Consider the following 21,335-nt stretch of genomic DNA (forward strand, 5'->3'; position numbering starts at 1 on the left):
TTTTCTAACCCGAAAAATTCCTAGACCGGACAGGAAATTACATCCAGCCGCCTCCAGCATGGTCTTGCTTTACCAACTGATCTAAGGGAGGTGGAACACGATCTAAAAATAAAAGAACAGATAATGACTGCGGATCTGCAGGATGAGTACAAACGGTTTTAGATAAGATTGTATAGCGTTAAAAAAATGATAAGAAACTTGACTTCACTGTAATTTACATCAGTCGTTCGTTGCGGTTAATGAACTGTTTACACTTATGTTGGATCACTAGCACAACCAGCTCAACCAACTGGCACGAATTTCAGTTCTTCATGAAATATGATGCTGGTATGCCCTGTTTACATTATGCTGGCTTCTTTTAAGTACAGTTCTAGTACACTAGCGCTAGTGAACCAGCGTATATTTTTTCTGTCATTTCATGGCAAAGACCTGTTGGTCCATATTTAACCAGCTGTATGTAAAGACCACATAAAGGAGGTTATTTGCAAAATGATAACTACCGTAGGTGGTGGTGACATTGGGACAAAAGAAAAAAAAAAAAAAAGTTCACTGCCTGACAATTAAAAAATAGATCAATGTAAAAACTTTTAGGGGATGTCATTGGGCCAAAACATAAATTTGGTTAAAATAACTTAAAATATGTAAATCTAACTTATCTATTAGGTAAGTACACTTGGTTCTGATCACAATGTACTTCGTATGTTTGGCTAAATGTCGCGTGTAACCCTCGTATATCCACATACAAGTGTGTTCAAACTTTTATTTGCATGTGGACATTTTAAAAACGTGTTTTTGCAAATTTTTATGATACCTCACTTTACAGCACTGTTTATATAAAACATCTGGTTAATGCTATGAACACTTTACTCCAGGAGTTCAAGGAACATATTCTAGTCAGCGTTGGTATAATAAACAAATAAAATGAGCTTATACATTGATTGTTTTCGTACGTAGCTTAGAAAACTACACAGTTCGAAAAAGTAGTGTAAATTTCGGTTCAATATGATGCACATAAATGGAGCGTCACATATCGTATAAGTTTACATTATAAATCATGTTAAGTTCTGAGACATTTCATGCAATGTAGTAAATATTGTATATACAAGCCCATTATTGTAAACAACATTGCTTACAAGTTGCTCTTTTGCGTGAAATGAAATTCAAGTTTACGTGAATGAATATCTACACACTTAGAAATAACAAATTTTACACGAGACGTAATCCATATTGGGCGTAAATCATGGAACGTAAACAAACATTTCATGTAAAATTAAGTGTTCTCAAATCGAAACATAGGCAAATCGGCGAAGAGAACGTTTCATTTAATTGATTTTCTAATTTATTTCAACGAATTCTTATGTCAAAATGGCCGCTTACATGTGTCGGTCTCGGGGAACCTAAATTTACATGACATTTTCGTAGTGTGTACATCACAATTAAAATTCAGATTTTTTTCTGTGTTTGTACAAAATTGGGTGTCCACTCAGATAAAAATTCTGAGTTTTAACTATGACGTGAAATCTCCCCTGGTTTAATTTTGAGCTATAGTTGGCATAAAAAACAAAATCGTTTACAACCTTGCATACAATATTACTAATTTATGCGGTATTGCGTACCGTGTAAATTTACGCCAAGTCTAGCGTTAGCTTTGTGTGCGCTTATGTATACTTATGTACTGACTGTCATAAAGGGACTTTAAAAAAAACATTTTCATCTAATTAAACACAATTCATCAAACTAAAACTACCGACCGATCACTTTGGGAGTCAACTAAGAACTGAGTGCCTGTTCTACTTACGACCATCTAACAACCTAATGTGATCTTAGGCAGACTGGGACATAACTATATATCACAGAAATTTACATGAATTTTTCAAACGGTGCGCAATTTGATTCTTTTCTGTCCGAAATCTTCTCAAAGACAAGTGTCCGAAGTTCGAATCGTGGAAGCCATTGTTAAATAACACTTTTTTTTCCGATGGCTCAATTGGATACTGCAGCAGTGTATCGAAGAAACGAAACTAAATCATATATATCCGTTTTCTGCAGCGCATGCCTTAAGTGTCCGAAATATGAATCAGGACGGTTTAAATGGTGAAATCAGCAGTCTACATAGCGTAAGGAATTTAACTGATTAATAGGCTTTGTGCACAAATTACGTAACGCATGGGAGTAAGGGTTTTTCTGTATCTTTAACATAATAAAAACTTTTGAATTGAGATTTTTATTCAATCATGAAAAATGGGGTTGGGTGTGATAGCGTTACATAATTGTTGGGGGGTGTCTTGTCAAGCGTTACTTATTGATACATGGGGGGGGGGGGGGGAGTTGGTTTCCGAAACCCAAATTTTTGCCATATGTAATTTGTGTACAGAACCTCATAATTTGTGAATCTATGGTAGATCAGCTGTAAGAAATAATATAAAGCTATCGTCACAGACAATCAGACATAACTCCCATGTTGTTCTTCGCATTTAATCGATCATTTATTTCCATAGTTGGTAGCACAGCTGGCTTTGGCACGCATAGTCGATTTCCTTGCGTTTGATGTTTACATACTACCGGTATCTGTCAAGCGTACTGCCCGTGACAGTGCACAGTTGTTTAAACCGCTAAAACGTGCGTTTTATTAATTAAGGCCTGTGTATATATCGAAGTGAAGTGAAAATCTCATACAAAATAAATTTTTAATCTGTGTGAAGATTGCAACTCGCAAATATTTCACTTCGCTTGGAACTGTAAATAAATACGATCCAGCGAAATCGAATTTTGTGGATCGTTTCATTTGCGCTTACGTTTATTTTTTTTCACGCATGCGGCTGCTCGTGAAAAAAGGAGCAGCAAACAAAGTTGACAAATGAACAACATTAACATGAATCCGGTAGACGATGTTCATTTGTCAACGTGTCACTCCCAACACAGTTTACCCATTTTTGGGTAGGTTCAGTTTTGACGGATCTGGGTGGATTCTACCAAAATTTGGGTAGTTTTTAAATAGCGTGAAGCGAAAAGTTGACGTTTCGAGAAGAGCTTATCTGTCAGATTTTCACTTCACCGGAGGTGTAAACTGATTGATTTTGTTTCACATGAACTGTAAACTCCGAAAAAAGGAAGCTGGCAAATGTTCCACAACCTTTTTCGCTAGGGAAACTTCATGATTTTTCGCTTGCTTCAACTTTCACTTCGCTTCCATATGTATACTAGACTTTATGTGAAAACGGATTAATACACTAATAAAATTCCACACATTATTATTGATGAATTTCCATGTAAAATTCTACATGATTTTCATGTGACCACACATAAACAGAATCCACCCAGAAGCTCACATGAAATTTATTAGTCAAATGAATAGTATGTGTGGTTACACATGACTTGTATGCGTATACATATTAAGTATGTTGATCACATTGCAAAAATACATGTGTGGGACACATAAAAACAATCTTTCAAATTTTATTAGTGTACAGTGCCTTTGGAGAAGTTTGTGTTCATGATTAGTTTGTACTTTTGAACCTAGCTTTTTCATGATTAATCCACCTAGCATGGAGATAGATAAATCAATTTACTAAAAAGTGGAGGTAGTAAATTGGTGTCTTTAATACAGTTTTAGATAATATTGAAACTTTTTTTTTGTAGAAGACATCAACTATTTTATCTTTTACAGTTTAAGGTTTTTGAATGGAGTCATCTAAAAATCAATGTTTTGTCGATACATTTTTGGTAGTGATTTCTTATCGTAACCCATCCTGTTGATGCTTTCGATTGAATTATCAAATTGCAGAATACAGGTTCATGACTTGCTCTAGATGTGTTTCTGGAACGCGATAGGCGTTGATTTCACTGACTGTTGCTTGATAGCTATGCCTGTGACTAAGGGAGGCACATATTGAATTTTATTATTTTCATTGTATTGTTCTACATTTTAGATGCAATTTTATTAAATTTTAATCCATGTTATTTTTCACTTCAACAGCATAATTCTTCATGGACCAACCATTGTTAAACTTCAAGGGGGAATAAACACTATCATTTTATTTATCATACCAATCCTATTGTGGTGGTGTAAATTCTACTTCAACAGTTTCAGTGAGATTGACGCGCGCTTCTTAACAAATCAGCGTGTAGGAAGCTTAATACGTATTGTGAATTGACTTATTCGATTTATTGGATTGTATCGTTGAAAGGCGATTCATAACTTCCCGTGGATTTCGCATAAGTGTCTCTGCTTACGGGTTTGCCTCTCCGTTTGTGGCCCTTCATACAGCGATATTGTGAATTCAGATAGGTAGCTCAAATTGATCTTGATATTAAATTGAGTTGCATACAAGACAAGATCTTCGAAGAGATGGTGGCTACCATCTATTACATGCATACAACTTTTTTGGTAGTGATTTCCCATCATTTATTTATTTATTTATTTGTCAGCATCAACAGACTCGATATGGTACCAATGATGGTTTAACTTAAAATTAAAATTAAAGTCATAAGTTAAAACTTCAAAACATTAAAGTCCGAAGTGTTAGTCGTGGCAGGTGAAAATCGAATACTGATGAAACTCGGTTAAATACTCGCTGCAGTCCACCTATTGCACCGTTGATTGCATAGTTTGTCCTACGTAGTGGCATTCTCAGCATAACATTGTTACGAAGCATTCGGGGTTGGACGTTAATGTTTACTTGCTCCAAGATTGCCATGCAATCAATTCTGCAATGTAACGTGTCCGCGACAAGCAGGGCTTTTGAAGTATTTCTTCTGGTGCGAAGAGGCTCCAAGTCAATCAGCTGGCAGCGACTTTCATAGCTGGGCAAATGAAACGGATCTCTCCAAGGTAACATTCTCATGAGCGGGATATGAGCGAAACCATCTCAAGAGATTTCCGCTAATCCCAAGTCTATCCAATTTGGCGATCGCGATGGCGTGATTTATCTTATCGAAGGCAGCAGACAAGTCAGTGTAGATGACGTTTGTTTGTGACCTTTCAACCATACTTTGCGTGATGTACGATGTCAGACACAGTAGATTCGTGGTAGTAGATTGACCAGAGGTGAAGCCATGTTTATCTTCACTTAGATACTGCTTGCAATGGGAGAGCAGAGTCATCAATATGCTCCTCAAACTTTTTTTATATTTACGTCATTTTGTCTTTGGAAGTATGTTTCTATATATTTATATTCTAAGACTAACATTTTAAAGTAGGGCAAAATTGGGCAAACCATTGCATTTGAAAGAAGACCTAAAGCGCTGTCAGATCCATATAATATCATTAGTTTTCAATAGTTTTCTTCACCGATATGCTATTGGAAATTGGATTGGAAACCGAAAACAGAATATTTGCTTGCCAAAAACTCACACATTGATCTATATTGTCCGTATCTGAGATTTATTTAGTTGGAAAAACCACAAGAAACAACTTTATCAAAGATCGACTACTGTGTAAAATGTATAAACCATTTGCCAAGTGCTTTGTCAATACCAACAGGCGTATATGAGACCAGCAAGCTTGCGCCTTTGGGGGCCATTAAAGGGAGCACATTAAATGATTAATAACTTTCTGCACACAAGGCGAACCAATACACAGTCTTGGATAAATTTGTTTTGTATGTTTTGGTTTGTCGAATCTAAGTCTCAAATATGGGCGATTTTGAGAAATGTGGGATTTTGAATGAATATTTTCTATCGGTTCCCAATTCATTTTCTTATACTTTCACAATATGTATATTGGTGGAGAAAACTTTAAAAGATAATGGTTTTCAGTGAAAATATTCAATGCGTTACGTCTGATTTTCTGTACTATGGCTGTAAGAATTACCATATAAAATCACCATGGACTACAAAATTGTGAGTTGATAACCTGGAAGGAGCGGAATACCCCTTTCCAACGGGGGAAGGGAGATGATCAAACCGATTTTTACCTTTCTAAAGTTGTCCTTGCTCGCTTTCTACTCTCTATATGGAATTTTCACACTGCCGTACTCTGACGGAACTATCAATTCTATACTTTCATCTCCTCATCTATGATGATGATGATGGTCCCACCTCTTACCCCTACAAAGGTTTGAGCTGGACGATTTATCTTTAAGATAATTAAATATGACATTTTAACCAGGTTGGCAAACAAAATCGAACTGGTTTCAGTTACAGATATAAATTCCCTCTAGAGTTTACAGTTGCTTCACAGCGATATAAATGTTGAAAAGCTCAGGCGTTCACCTCTTAGTTCGCCTTTTTGTCCACCTAAAATATTCATAAGTATTACAAGCAATCAGGAGTTAATGAACAATCAACAAAGCATCCTATTACACTAGTAACCCCGCAATCTGATGCTATCATAATTTTCAGCAATGTCAGGAATGCTCACGAACCCCCAACATTTGCCAGAAAACTTACTACTAACTCAAGGTATCTTCCAAATAAGCTTCAAAATTGCATTTTTGTTTTTATCAAATGTTAAATTCAGTCCTCTATATCCGTAATACGCGCGCGAGGCTCAAACCTTTGTAGACTACTATTTTTTTTTTACTACTACTATTAAATCATATATCAAAAATCCATCATCACCATCGTGGCGAACAAAATAGTTTTTGCAGTGCTACAATAATTATTAAAAAGTCGTTATAACAGCTATCCATACAAAGTAATCCGTTAAAAATAACTTCGTCAAGATACATAATTTGTCAATTCATAAAAAAAAAATCACTGGATAACCGTTCAAAAGACAGTTTTAACGTGTGAAATGCAATGTCTCTTAAATTCTGCTAATGTTGTTGAACGTTTAATGTGTCTAGGCATCGAATTGAAAACATTTATTCCTTTAAAAAATAATGAATTCTGTGAAGCACAAGTCAAGAAATGTGGTGTTCTTATTTCATCCGCGTTTCTAGTATTATATCTATGAAAGTCACTTCCTCTTTCAATTCGATCACACAAATATCGAGGCAGCAAACCGTTAACTACTTTAAAAATGAACACCATAGTCAAATATACAATTCTTTGCTTCACCGACAACCATTGTAAGGCGTCTAGCATCAAAGTTGAGGAAGTGAATCTCTAAAACTTCAACAAAACGCTGGTCACTAGAACTGGGAGAATGATACAAAACACCATAATTACCCATCTTCATGCCACGTACAACTGTAATGCCCAAGAACCAGTTGCCATCAATAACTTCGTTGGTACGAAGGTTGAATTTAACTGATTCTTTGACATAAATAGCAACACCGCCAGTGTGTCTAGAATGTGATAAACAAGCAGCAACAATATATCCCGGAATACTATACTGATCAAAAGCTTCAGTTTCTACAATATGAGTTTCAGATAATAAAACTAAAAGAGGACGTTTTTCCTCAACAATCTGACGTAATGCTACGTAGTTTGTTGACAACCCCGCAATATTCAAATATAAAAAATCGAATTGATTCACATTCCTGGAACTTGGCTGCTATTTATTGAAACGCAAGCTGCTTTTCTTCTGATCAAAAAGTCTTTTATAGAGCAAACATTCCGAGCTAAATGCGGCATGGTTGACGTCCAAGTTCATTTTTCGTTCTTTATTCATTTTCAAACAATTAATACATTTCAATACAGTTGACGTACACTCCGACGTTTTGTGTTGTTGGCTGCACCTAGAGCATCTATCACAATTTTTGCAATCCATGCTCTTGTGCCCAAATTCTCCACATTTGAAGCATCTCAACACATTAATCGCGGGAACTATCGAGCACCGATCAAACCCTACATTTACTTTTTTCGCACATAACAAACATTTATAAGTATCGACATCGACTTCAATTACAACACTAAACTTGTTATAAGTGAAGCATGGATTTTCAAACATGTTCACTACTTTTACATCATTAATTGCGATGTCTTCATTTTGACTTTTTAAGTAGTCAATAAAGACATCGGAGGAAAACTGATCGCTCATGCCCACTATTTTCAATCTTGGCACCGAAGTGGGAACAACAGCACTATATTTTTCACCCAGATTGCTTTCAATACCATTTTTCACATCACTTACGTTTGCTCCTGTTGCACACTCAACAATAATGGAGCCATCTTTACCATTCCTAAAATTACTGATTTTGTGTGTTTTTGGATCCAACTGAGTTTTCAAAAACTTACGAGTATCTTCGCAAGGTTGTTTGGACTCTTTCGGTTTAATCACAATGACCGGACGAGTCTTACGATTTTCTGGTTTGTTACTTTTACTATTACTGTTACTATTAGTTTTACTTTGACTAATACGACTATGTCTTTTTACAACATCCGCAAAACTCGCATTTTCTTGAAAAACAACATCATCATCATGATCACTATTACTAATTACTAATTTACGTTTTTTGCGTCTGGTATTTTTGTCCGATTCCGACTGAATCGTCCTAGATGAACTGCACGGATCATTCTTTACAGCTAATTGGTTTTCCGCATCAATTTTAAAAAATGAACTTTTCATATTATCCAATTTCTCACAAATCAAATTTTCAAGACCATTTACATTTATTCTAATATCTTCCATCCCGCTTTTAACCGCGATGTCCACCTGAGCAGCAATGTGATCTCGCATGCCAGTGATCGAGTCCGAGAGTTGAAAAACCTTCTTCATCTCTTCCTCTATCCTTTTGACGCGCGAGATCAGATCATTCTGCTCGTCACAACTCTGATCTGATAGACAACTATCACACTTGAACAGAATATTTGCATTATCTGCTATAAGCCTGGCCGCAGTCTTAGTGAGTGCCGCACAAGCGAAATGGAACGTTCCATTGCACGGACCTACACACGTAACTGGGAGCCCACTCATAGCAATAGACTGCTCGCATACATTACACACATCCATTCTACCAAATTAAACGCTAACACTGTTAGCAGCAGACATATACAGGGGAGGAGAACACAAAATAAAATTTTACCGCCACAGCTCACTATACAAATCAATAGCGCGCCGGGGGGAAAATACAAAATTAAACAAAAACTAGTTGCTAGGCAACCTTTCCTCTACTTATCCTGTTAGAAAAACACCACGGGCACGCGTTGGAATAATCCTTTCGCGGCACACGCCACTATTTCACACGAAATTATTAATTTATTTTCACAGCACAACTCAACAAAAACACTACTTTGTACGCCATACTATACTTCTGTCTATCTACTATCTACTTCTACTATCTATCGTATAAAAAGTACCACTTTAGTCTGTTATTTGAAATTAGCATCTTCAACTATGAGGTACAGTAAAATAAACGCTATCAAATAAGCCCATCAGAACGGGCTCCGCTTCCAGTGGTTTCCTTATATGGCAGTATCGCCAACGGGGGGCAGAGCGCCTCCATTGCAGCAATGGGCGCAAAACGTTGTCATCACTCTGATGAGTGTGTGAAACGGTTTCTTTCCCTAGTCGATGACGCATCGACCGAAAGACCTGCTGATGAAGAACAATGAGAAGAACCACACAATGGTTGCTGTCGAGTAAACAGACGATCGCGTGACATATATTGAGAGTGGCTTGCTCCTGTCGACAGCCGAGTGAACACTGAGCTGGCAAGTTGTTGCGATCTGTTTCGAGCTCTCATTGCTAATGTACTGAAATATTTGATAAAGCAGTATTTAATTAATTTTACTTAATTTATTGGTAATAAGAACCACAGAAACGAAAACCAGAATCCAAAGTTAGCTGTGCTGTGGCTGGAACAATGTGTTATCTTCCGGAACTTCAATATTCACTTTTGAGCAACAGAAAAGAGACTGGACTTAAAAATGCATTTATACCTTCATAGCTTCAAAATAAACAACGTAATTTTTGTGACAATTTAAAACAACTAATCTATTTATGCAAAGGATATCAGAAATTTAACAAAACAAACCATCTTTAAATAGGTGGTCTGCCGAATCTGAAAGAGTAATATTTTAATTGTGTAATTAAAAGTTATGTTAGACAGTGTGCATTGTTTGCAGTTTTTCGTGTTTATATATGTACTACGTGCAATTAAACCAATATCCAATAGCCAATTACACCATGGTAGTACGTTTGATGAAATTCCTAACCGCTGGATGTGCAATATTCGTGTAAACCCCCGGTAGCCCACTACCGCAGATTGTGCCACCCCAGGATACTATGCCATACTGGATACCATTCTGAACGGCGGGTCCTCCACTGTCGCCGTCGCACGAATCAATTCCTACATCGCCGGCACATATCATACTGAAACGATTGACATCATAAATCGATAGTAATTAAGATCATAAAGCGTCATACTCTTCCATTATCAGTCCATTCCATTTAGCATTGCACGTGGTACGATCCACAACAGGGATCACTACCTTGAATAGGGTGTCCGGTATGATGCCTTGTGCATTTTTACCCCATCCGGTAATGATTACGTCTCCGTTGATCCACTCTGAACTAGTTAGTGGCACAATTGCGCGTGCAGCTCCACTAAATGGCAATCGAACTCGAACAGTTGCAACATCCCATGGATAATCAGTTGGAAGGTACTCTTCATGAATGTGATAATAGTATATTGGGTGAATGGTTCCCCCAGTTGTACGGGATGAGCTACCTGAGCGTATCGATATCTGAAAAATAGTCCTGCTCAAAAATAGAATTCTTTTTAAGCAACTGTACCTTCCTACATCCATGTTCTGTGGACCCCAATCAAGGCAGTGAGCTGCGGTAAGAACCCACGAATCGGAAATTATTGATCCACCGCAAATATGCACTTTCGTATACAGCAAGGAAATGTGATATGGATTATCTTCGATAGTTGTTTCTTCACCCCCGACTATTCGACGGCTGTCGTCCATACCACTTTTTCTAAGATGCACCTCATTTGTAACTCGAGATACGACATTCTGTAAGGCCGATGGAAGACGATTCACGCGAGCCAACACCTCTTCGACGGTTAGTTCTGTCAAATACAAATGAATTGCATGAATTGTGGGGACATTTTGTAGCGAACATTCACTTACGATTCTCTGCAGTTACTAATATCATAAGTGACAGCACAATAAACGCAGAATACTTCATGGTTACAGAACAAAAACTCCCACTCAAGTATCTAAGTCAAACTAGCGCGCTCAATTGCCGCACTTGGACTAAGCTTCAATTACTTCATGTATTACGTCTTTTATTCGATAATTTCTACCGACAAAGGATTGACCCATTGGAGTCCAATGTTATGTTTCGAGAACTTGACTGATTGGCAAGGCGTGGTAATGCAAGAGCAGTGCTTATATTATTTTCTAATCTTATCATGGGTAGAAATAATAGAGCTAATAAACTATAGAGGAAGAATAGCGCTGCCGTCGCTGTCGAAACATCTTTTCCTTACATCTAATATGGACACAACTGCCAAAGTGCGAAAAAACTATGCAGTTTGACAGTTCTGTACCCGGTATTATTCAACATCAGAACAAAGGGAACACCAGCGCTATTCTTCCTCTATAGAACCCGTATTGATATGGGTTAAAAAGTATCGTACCTTCAAGTGCTGTGTTTACTTTCATCTAGTGTGATAAGACCAAGGGCAAAGATGGCCAAAACAAGTGTTAGGAGCTTTATGGCAAAGTCTACTTGGAGGCGCTAAAGTACGAGTGTTCGACAAGTTTCGGCGATTATGATTTCTAAATCAGAAGACAGACGATGAATGTTGTTTCAGCAACAAGTTTTTGCGAGTGAATATGCAATATGCTATCCTTCACCCTTCAAACGAAGGAACGTTTTATCGGCGTTATTTCCATGTTAAAAAACCCTGAGATCAGTAACAAGCGATTCAATATCGAACTTGGTCACTGAAATGCTGATCACATTGCACACTGGGGCTCCACCTCACATCCTAGAGGTTTGGTGTCTTGAGCAAAGTTAGACAAGGGCTTACTTTCGACATAATTAGTATATTTCCAGATCACGTCGTTCAGATGGCGCTACAATTATCTTTTTACAAAACATCCTAGCATAAAACTTTTGTTTCAAGTTTTTGCAACTAAACAAACAACCTAAAATTTGGATCAAACCCGCGATTTTTTCGCTATAGATTTTTTACGTCTTAAACACAAATAATGTTCTGAGAAAGATATGCAGTGTTATGAACATTCGTAATGAAATACCTACTTTATTTGATGATTTTATTACGCATTTGGTCAAAATAACGAAAAAAATCATATTAACTTCTGTGTACCATAAATCGAAAAGGAGTAAAAATAAACAATAACTCACTGAGAATATAACCAATCAAATCAAGACAACATCGAGTTACCCGATCAAAATGTAATTTTTACATGATTTTAAGCTATTTTCTACGAAGTGTAGCAAAAAAGCCTTGCGTTAACCGGTCCAGTTCTCTTTAGGATAGTTATTGGAAAACATTGAAGAGCAGAGCTGAAATGGGCCTCCCCTTTTTTGCCCCTTTTGGATTTATGGTACGCAGAAGTTTATATGATTTTTTTAAACTATATTGACCAAATGTGTTATAAAATCATCAAATAAAATAGGTACATATTTCGTTGGGAATGTTATAGTTATCGCTCAGCTTCTGAGACGTGCAGACGTTTTTCTCGATTGCGCTTATCACTAGTGAAGCATTTACGTTTTGGATACCCTTCTATCCGCTGCGCCGCGTCGCGTGCAAAAGTGTTTCGCGATGAGGCGAGAAAACACTTTTAAGATTGACTATTCGCAGTTCTCCGTCAAGCCGTCGGTCGAAAAACTCTATGGTTTTTGTCGTTCGGTTCTCGGTCTAAATAGGGAAGACATTAAAAGACTTCAGTGCCACAGAGGTGGAGCATGTGCCTTCGTCAAAGTCAGTGACTTGACGCTGGCACAAAAAGTCGTTGACGAACATGACGGGAAGCATGAAGTGGAGTGTGAGGGGAAGAAACACAAGCTTCGGATCACGTTGGAAGATGGTAGTGTTGAAGTGCGGGTTTACGACCTTCCCGAATATGTGTCTGAAGAGAAAATCTTTAGTTTCCTAAGTGCGTTCGGGGAAGTGATCTCAGTTCACGAGGTATCGTGGGGTGAGAGTAACGAATGTGAAGGCATACCGCTCGGCATATGGTCTGCTCGTATGCTAGTGAAGCGGAACATTGACTCGTGGGTCACCGTCGATGGAGAGCAAGCGTTCGTTGTTTACAAGGGACAGCTGCAATCCTGCCGCCACTGCAAAGAGCAAGCGCACACTGGCATATCATGTGTCCAGAACAAAAAGCTACTGTACCAGAAAAGCTACGCGAATGTCACGAAGCAAACTGGACAGGCCAATAGGTCAACAGCCGGTCAGCAACCCAAAAAAGCTGGTGCGAAACCACCAAACACGAAACTAGTCGGTCAAAAATCCACTACTCCGCCATCGTTAGAGTCAGACGTTTTCCCCGAACTGCCGAAGAGCCAGAGTGAATTCTCAGGCCCGAAAACACACACACGCAGCCAGCCTGCAGCAGGGTCTGCGCAAGTACAACGAACGCACAATGTGTCAAGTTCGTTCCTAACACCACCACAAGCTGTCGTGGCTTTGGATGACGTGTTCAAAAAGCCAGAAAATGCGCTGCGATCGCAGAGCAGAAGTGGCAACGGGAACGAAACCGATGAATCCTCCGCTTCCACGAGCAGTAGACGAAGCCGAGGAAAACCAGCCGGCAAAAAACCCCGCCGGGATGACGACGACGACGAGAGGGACGAGGACAATCGCTTATAAATGGCTCTCACGTCGTACAACATCTCGTCCATCAACATCGGCACCATCACGAACCCCACGAAACTGAACGCGCTCCGAAGCTTCATAAACAGCCATAGCCTCGATATCGTGTGTCTACAAGAAGTAGAGAACGAGCAGCTCTCCTTGCCTGGCTACGTCGTTTTCTTCAATGTGGACCATACGAGAAGGGGAACAGCTATTGCCCTGAAGGAACACATCCAGGCCACTCACATCGAGAGAAGCTTGGACGGCCGACTGCTTGCGCTGAGAGTGCAAGACACAACGATCTGTAATGTTTACGCTCCCTCCGGCTCTTCGCTACGTGCAGCTCGGGAGAACTTTTTCAATGGGACGCTTGCCTACTATCTCCGCCATCGTACCACGCATGTCATTCTGGCCGGCGATTTCAATTGCGTGCTTCGAACAAGTGATTCTAGCAGCCCAAACACTAGTCCCGCCCTCAAAACAGCCGTCCAGCAACTGCAGCTCCACGACGTATGGGAGAAACTGTGTCCGCGTGATCCAGGTTTCACGTACGTCTGCCGTAACGCACAGTCGCGACTCGATCGTATTTACGTCAGCAGTGATTTGCGCGATCACCTGCGAGCAGCACATGCACACGTCTGCTCATTTACCGACCACAAAGCGCTGGTACTCCGACTTTGTCTCCCCCATCTTGGTCAAGAGCATGGCCGTGGATTTTGGTCCCTTCGGCCCTATCTTCTGAGTGACGAGAACGTTGCCGAGTTCCAATACCAGTGGCAATATTGGACCCGGCAGCGCAGAAACTATGGCTCCTGGATCGAATGGTGGATTTTGTTCGCTAAGCCCAAGATCAAATGCTTTTTCAAGTGGAAATCTCGAGCCGTCTTCGATGAATTCCACAGTGAACATCAGTATCTCTACAGCGAGCTTCGGTTAGCCTACGACGGGTACTACCAGCACCCTGAAATGATAACCACCATAAACCGGTTGAAAGGTGAAATGCTAGCACTTCAACGGAGATTTTCCTACACGTTCATGCGAATGAATGAAACACATGTGGCGGGAGAACCCATGTCAATATTCCAATTGGGGGAGAGGCGAAGGAAGAGAACCGTCATCACGCAGCTGCAGACAGAGCAAGACGAAACGGTAGCAGAGCCACGAGCGATCGAGACGCATATGATGGACTACTTCTCGACGCTGTACTCGGAGGAGGAAACAGAAGAGAATGAGAACAGTTTCGTCTGCGAGAGTGTTATCCCACCCAACGACCCATCGAATGAAGCCTGCACGGACGACATTACGACGGCAGAAATCTGGTCTGCAATAAAAGCGAGCGCCCCACGAAAATCTCCCGGCTGCGATGGTATTCCGAGAGAGTTCTACCACCGCATGTTCGACGTCATCCACCGAGAGTTGAATCTGTTGCTGAATGAAGCACTCAGCGGTAATCTTCCTCCAGCGTTTGTCGATGGCATCATCGTGCTGGTTAAGAAGAGAGGCGGCGACGACACAGCCCGTTCATATCGTCCGATCTCGCTGCTCAACAGCGACTACAAGCTTCTTCTCCCGCATTCTCAAAACCAGACTCGAGCAAGTGATGAGAGAGCACCACGTCTTGAGCGACGGGCAGAAATGCTCCAACTCAGAGCACAACATATTTCAAGCCACTCTTGCTCTCAAGGACCGGATAGCACATCTCCGCCACCACCGCCGTGTCGGGAAGTTAATCAGCTTTGATCTCGATCACGCTTTCGATCGGGTCCGGCACTCTTTTCTCTTCGAAACCATGCGCTCGCTCGGCTTCAACCAGGATCTCATCGCTCTACTCTCGCGAATCGCCAGCCGGTCCACCTCTCGGCTGTTGATCAATGGGCACCTTTCTCGTCCGTTCGAAATTCAACGCTCTGTACGGCAAGGGGATCCGCTATCAATGCATCTCTTCGTTCTTTACCTGCATCCACTAGTGTGCAGACTCGAAAGAGTGTGCGGGAATGATCTGCTAGTGGCGTATGCGGACGACATCAGTGTGATCGTCACATCGACCAGGCAAATCGATGAGATAAATAGGCTGTTCACTCGTTTCGAGAGAGCTGCTGGCGCAAAATTAAATTTGCGGAAAACTGTTGCCGTCGATGTTGGCCTTTGCGAAGGCAACAGAATCAACACTCAGTGGCTACAAACAGTCAATGTAGTTAAAATTCTGGGTGTTGTTTTCGCAAATTCAATACGACTGATGACAACGATGAACTGGAATGCGCTAGTGGGGAAGTTCGCACAACAAATGTGGCTGCATTCTCTGCGCACGCTGACGCTGCACCAAAGGGTCATCATGCTCAACACGTTCGGAACGTCCAGGATATGGTACCTCGCGTCCATACTACCGCCGTTGGGAGTGCATACGGCAAAAATCACATCAGCAATGGGTACGTTCCTCTGGAGAGGGACTGTCGCCCGTGTCCCAATGATGCAGCTGGCACGCAGCAGAGAGAATGGAGGCCTGAAGCTGCAATTACCAGCTCTGAAATGTAAGTCACTCGCAATCAACCGACACCTACAAGAGATCGAATCCCTTCCTTTTTATAGATCCCTTCTTTTCCACGATAATCCCCGCCCAGCCATCTCAATAGATCTTCCCGACCTTAGACAAATCCTATCAAACTTATCCCAAATTCCCCACCAAATCCAACAGAACCCCTCCACCGATCAAATTCACCAGTACTTCGTCCAGCAAACTGAGCTACCAAGGGTGGAACGTAACAGTCCAGCAAGTGGCTGGTCACGCATATGGCGAAACATTGCATCGAGGCAACTTACTTCAGCGCAGAGGACGAAGCTTTACTTGTTGGTGAACGAGAAGATAGAGCACCGCAAACTGCTATTCGTGATGCGGCGAGTAGATGACGAAAACTGTACGCATTGTGGCAACCGTACAGCAGAAACTCTCTCCCACAAATTTTGTGCTTGTGCTCGCGTCGGCCCGGCTTGGACGGTTCTTCAGCAGAGAATAGCAGTCATCTTGGGTGGATGGAGGCGACTCGAGTTCGAAGACTTGCTAAGACCTGCCCTATTAGGAATAAACGACAGACATAGAGTGGCAATTCTGAATATGTTTATTACATATATCTGCTTCGTTAACGATTGTAACAGAAGAATTGATTTAGCTGATTTGAACTTTAATCTTGATGTAGCAAATTGACGGTAAAACAAAAAAACTTTGTTTGCTTAACTGACAAATAAAACTTCACTTTTACAAAAAAAAAAAAAAAAAAAAAAAAAAAATGTTAATACAACTGCATGGCCTTCTCGAGAAATTGTTTGTGCTTAAGACGTTTTTTCGTGCATTTGATCAAAATTTTAGAATATCTCATTCTCATTAGGCTGTGGAATTGTGACGTCGTTTGGAAGAGTTGTCAACAATCAAACAACTCTGTTTAAGTTTTTTTTTGCTAGGATGATTCTGTCAAAAGTTAGTTGTAGCGCCATTTGAATGGCGTGATCTTCAACTTAACTAATTATGTCGAAAACCATTATCCTCCCAAACAACTTTGATCAAGACACCAAACCTCTAGTATGCATGGGAGGAGCGCAACGATTTTTATCCTATAAAAGTAGATTCAACCCCAGTATGCGTTGCTGCTCAGATCAGGGAATGTGAAGGCCAAAATTTTGCCTATGAATTATAGATTCAACATGGCTCCAATGTTTTTCTTTTGATTATTTTGATCATCATGTAAAACACCAGTATAAGAATTTATTAGACTTTCAATTAATCATTGTCTTGAAAACATATTGAAATTCCAAAACTGGTTCATTGATCTTAATGCGCCCTTTGCCCCATTACATCTTCTAGGCTTTTTACGCTTCTGTAGCGAGCGTTATACCGGCTCTCAACATAGTCTTCTAGATGTACTTCCATATTTATTAATTGAGAGCCTTCTATGCCAACCAATGCATGAATTTGTATATGATGTGAAAAGCACAATAATTCTCTATGCCCAGGGAAGTCAATTTCCAACCCGAAAGTTTTTCTCCGCCTTAGTAATATCGTTCCTTTACTGACTAGGCCCTCTTATGAACAAAGGAATAAGTGCGCTGAAGACACCGAAATGATTTAACAGAAAAGCGTTTCCTCACTTATAATGTGCGCAATGCCCAATCTAAGCATTTGAATAACTGACCTACATTGGTTGAGCTGAGTAATTTGTCTTCTTGTTTAAGTTATGTTGTATAACGATTTGTCCTGATAAATTCCTACCCAAACAGCACACATGTTCTATAACAGTTTTTATAACTTATGGTTTTGGTTATGTAAAAGTTTACTCAACATAAATCTATGAATTTTGTTGTTGTTTGTTTTGCTGTTTTATATGAATTTATGTTACTTGGGTATTAATATTGATACTGGAATATGGGACCATAGCACTATGAAAGTTTTCCTGTGTAAAGCCTGGTACGCAGCTGAAAAGTAATGACGTTTTTACTAGAGTCGGTGTATAATGAGTCACGCCAAGAGAAAAACAGTTGAACTCGCATCACGGTTTTCGAAAGATTCCCTTTCTTTTCACTTGGCTTGACTTTTACATCAACTTCAAATGACTTCTAGCGAGAAAAAAAAAATAGCGGCTGTAGTAAATCCTTATATCAGTAATTTTGCCAAATTATCTTATCAAAAAATAGTAGAAATTCTCATTACTGATCATTGCCAAACGTATCCCATGACAATTTAATGCTCAGTGCGTGATTATGATAATTTTTCCAATTATATTTTATATTTTATTGCATTACCTTTCGTGGACCTTTCATAGCATCGTAATGTTTGTTTTCTTTGCACGATAGGTAGCCGGTTTGACAGTTCAATAGGTAGACTTGGCTTCACTCTTGGCGTGACTCATTATACACCGACTCTAGTTTTTACGTGCTACAGGATAGGACACGGAAAGCTAAATAAATTACTTTTCCTTAGCATTTCTTGACCCAGTACGCAGTATAGATACTATAGATTCCATAGATAAGCGGAGGCAACCATGAAAAATTAGTGACCTTACTGGCATACGTGAAAAAAGTTCATTCCATCATAGAGCTCTTCGTTGTGCAGAGTGAAGTGCACAGCAAAACTTTGCAACTATGAATCGAGGAATAGCTTGATTTATCTTTCCTTTTTCCGTTGTCCGTGAATCAAATCGGAATGTGGAGTGTGGAAAGCTCATAATAAAGGGCGAACACGAAATTATTGCGACACATTCAACAGGGCATAACTTTTTTACCATTGGGTGAAAATCAACCAAATTTTGCACACTTTCTCATTGATGTGTATTGTGTACATGCTGTCAAACTCGAAGTCGTGTTTTTCGATTCAACGAAAATGGAGGTGAACCAACGCGAGTTGAGAGAACAAATTCTTTCCAAACACCTGGAATTTCCTGAGCTGTCGCACCGGCAGTTGGGAAAAATGTTGAACATTCACCATTCAACCGTCTCCAGAGTGTTGAAGCGGTTCCAGGAGCGGTTGACGTTGGACCACGGCAAAGGAGCTGGAAGAAAACCGGGACCGGAGAACAAAAAGACGGAGGGAAAGGTGAAGCGGATGATTAAAGCAAATCCCAACGTCTCAAGCCGTGATTTGGCTAAAAAGATCGGCATGTCGCAGAGCTACGTCCAGAATGCAAAGAAGAGAGCTGGACTACATACATACAAGGTACAGAACTTCCCAAACCGCGATGAGCGGCAACAATCGGCGGCTAAAACTCGGGCACGGAAGCTCTACGAGAAGATGCTGACAAAATATGGCTGCTGTGTGATGGACGACGAAACGTATATAAAAGCCGATTTTAAGCAAATTCCGGGGTTGGAGTTTTTCACCGGCAAGAGCAAGTTCGATGTGGACGACAAATTTAAGAAGAAGAAAATGTTGAAGTTCGCCTCCAAATATCTCATTTGGCAGGCCATCTGCTCTTGCGGACTGAGGAGTGAGCCTTTCGTGACAAAGGGCACAGTAAATGGCGAGATCTACAAATCTGAGTGCCTCGAGAAGCGCCTTTTACCGTTCTTGCAGCAGCACGACGAAGCTCCGCTATTTTGGCCAGATTTGGCATCATGCCACTATTCTAAAAGTGTCCTGGAGTGGTATGAGGCCAATTCTGTCCATTTTGTTCCAAAGGACATGAATCCGCCAAACTGTCCGGAGCTGCGCCCGGTGGAGCAGTACTGGGCAATAATGAAGCGGGAACTTCGGAAGAGCAAGAAGACAGTCAAAGACGAGAAGGACATGTTAAGAAAATGGGAAAAAAAACTGAGAAACTGGTACCGGATGACACTGTAAAGACTTTGATGGAGGGCATTAAGCGAAAATGCGTTCAATTTTACACTCATCGATTAACTTTTCTTTTGATTTTTGAAGTAAATATATGTATAAACTGCCCTAAAATTTTGGTTTGATTCTAAACATTGTAAGAAAATTGGCATGACATTTTCGGTGTCGCAATAATTCCGTGTTCGCCCTTTATTTCAATACTTCTCCCTCAAACAACACCATGATGACGTCATGCTCGCTTGGCTACACTAACTGACAGTTCGTTTGGCTACATTATACTTTGCCTCCGCTTATCTATGGAATCTATAGTATCTATAGTAAGCAGTTAAAAAAAATCGCTAAAGGAAAGATCGATTTCATTAGTATCATGATCGACATGAAGGTGGCATATTCTGAATGAAATTTCACTTTCCTTGCGGAATAATGGTCTGATCAATTATTCCGTTATGTAATTTTAACGTTTGTTGTAAAAATGATGTTTTGAATGCATTTTAACAACATACAAATTCGACCTAATGACTATTCGGCCTAATGGCCAGCATAATTCAGCTTCATTTGATTCCGCTAGGTTTCCAGTGCTGTTACTCACGCTGGAAATCCGTACCTACTAAACACCGACGAAGATCGACATTTCTAGCAACTACAGTGTTGGCATTCTCGTAGGCATAGTCAACGTGGCTGTTGAAATTAAACCGGTCGTTGATCATCACTCCTAGGTATTTAAACACGTACCTCAAGACTTACTCCGACCACGATTTCTGCCTGCTGCACCATTTTGTTTTATGGTGTTTCGGCGCAGTTTCACTCCTTGCATCTGGTATCGAACCGTTTCATTCGCCTTAGCTGCTAACATTGCAACATCTTCTAGAGTTTCAACTGTTACCGTAAACACGACGTCATCAGTAAGCCAACGATCTCGACACCTTTGGGTGCCATTTCTGCCTTGTTGAACTCTCAACGTAATCCTTATCTCAGGAACGCTGTTTTCAAAGCAACGTGGGGAGTTTTATCCGGACCGGGCACTTTTTGTTCACATTCAATCCCTTCACCACTGCTACGAGTTTCTCAACGGAGACTTTTTATCTTCAGCCTATGGTATAGTAGGTCAGGTCATAGTGTCGTGCTCCTGGAAGAGTCTCTCAATGATGACTTTCAGGTGTTTAAGCACATTTCAGATATTGCCGTTAGGCCTCTGATTTTCGCCATCGCTACTCGGTATGCATCGCCCCAGGAGTTTGAATCAGCATCTCTGAACAGCTCCTTAAAGCAGTTTGTCTTGCTACTCTTTATCTTCTGTGTAAGTTCGGCGGACGTCACTTTAAGCACTTCATCTTTGTCTGCTTCAG

At 40.3% G+C, this 21,335-nt stretch overlaps 1 protein-coding gene across 1 annotated transcript; it reads right to left on the reverse strand.

The window, feature by feature from the left end:
• Window positions 1-9,650: 9,650 nt before the first annotated feature.
• Window positions 9,651-11,212, reverse strand: LOC135710996 (trypsin beta-like). Its single transcript, XM_065233734.1, has 4 exons — window positions 10,969-11,212; window positions 10,633-10,907; window positions 10,256-10,575; window positions 9,651-10,201 (listed from the first exon to the last, which is right to left on the reverse strand). Exons 1-4 carry the CDS (start codon window positions 11,024-11,026, stop codon window positions 10,009-10,011), a joined length of 846 nt encoding a protein of 281 aa, XP_065089806.1. The 5' UTR covers window positions 11,027-11,212; the 3' UTR covers window positions 9,651-10,008.
• Between the last annotated feature and the right edge of the window lie 10,123 nt (window positions 11,213-21,335).

This window comes from Ochlerotatus camptorhynchus, unplaced genomic scaffold (assembly GCF_037179485.1).
Source record: "Ochlerotatus camptorhynchus isolate MF236.1 unplaced genomic scaffold, CSIRO-AGI_Acam_v1.1 ptg000413l, whole genome shotgun sequence".
NCBI lineage: Eukaryota > Metazoa > Arthropoda > Insecta > Diptera > Culicidae > Ochlerotatus > Ochlerotatus camptorhynchus.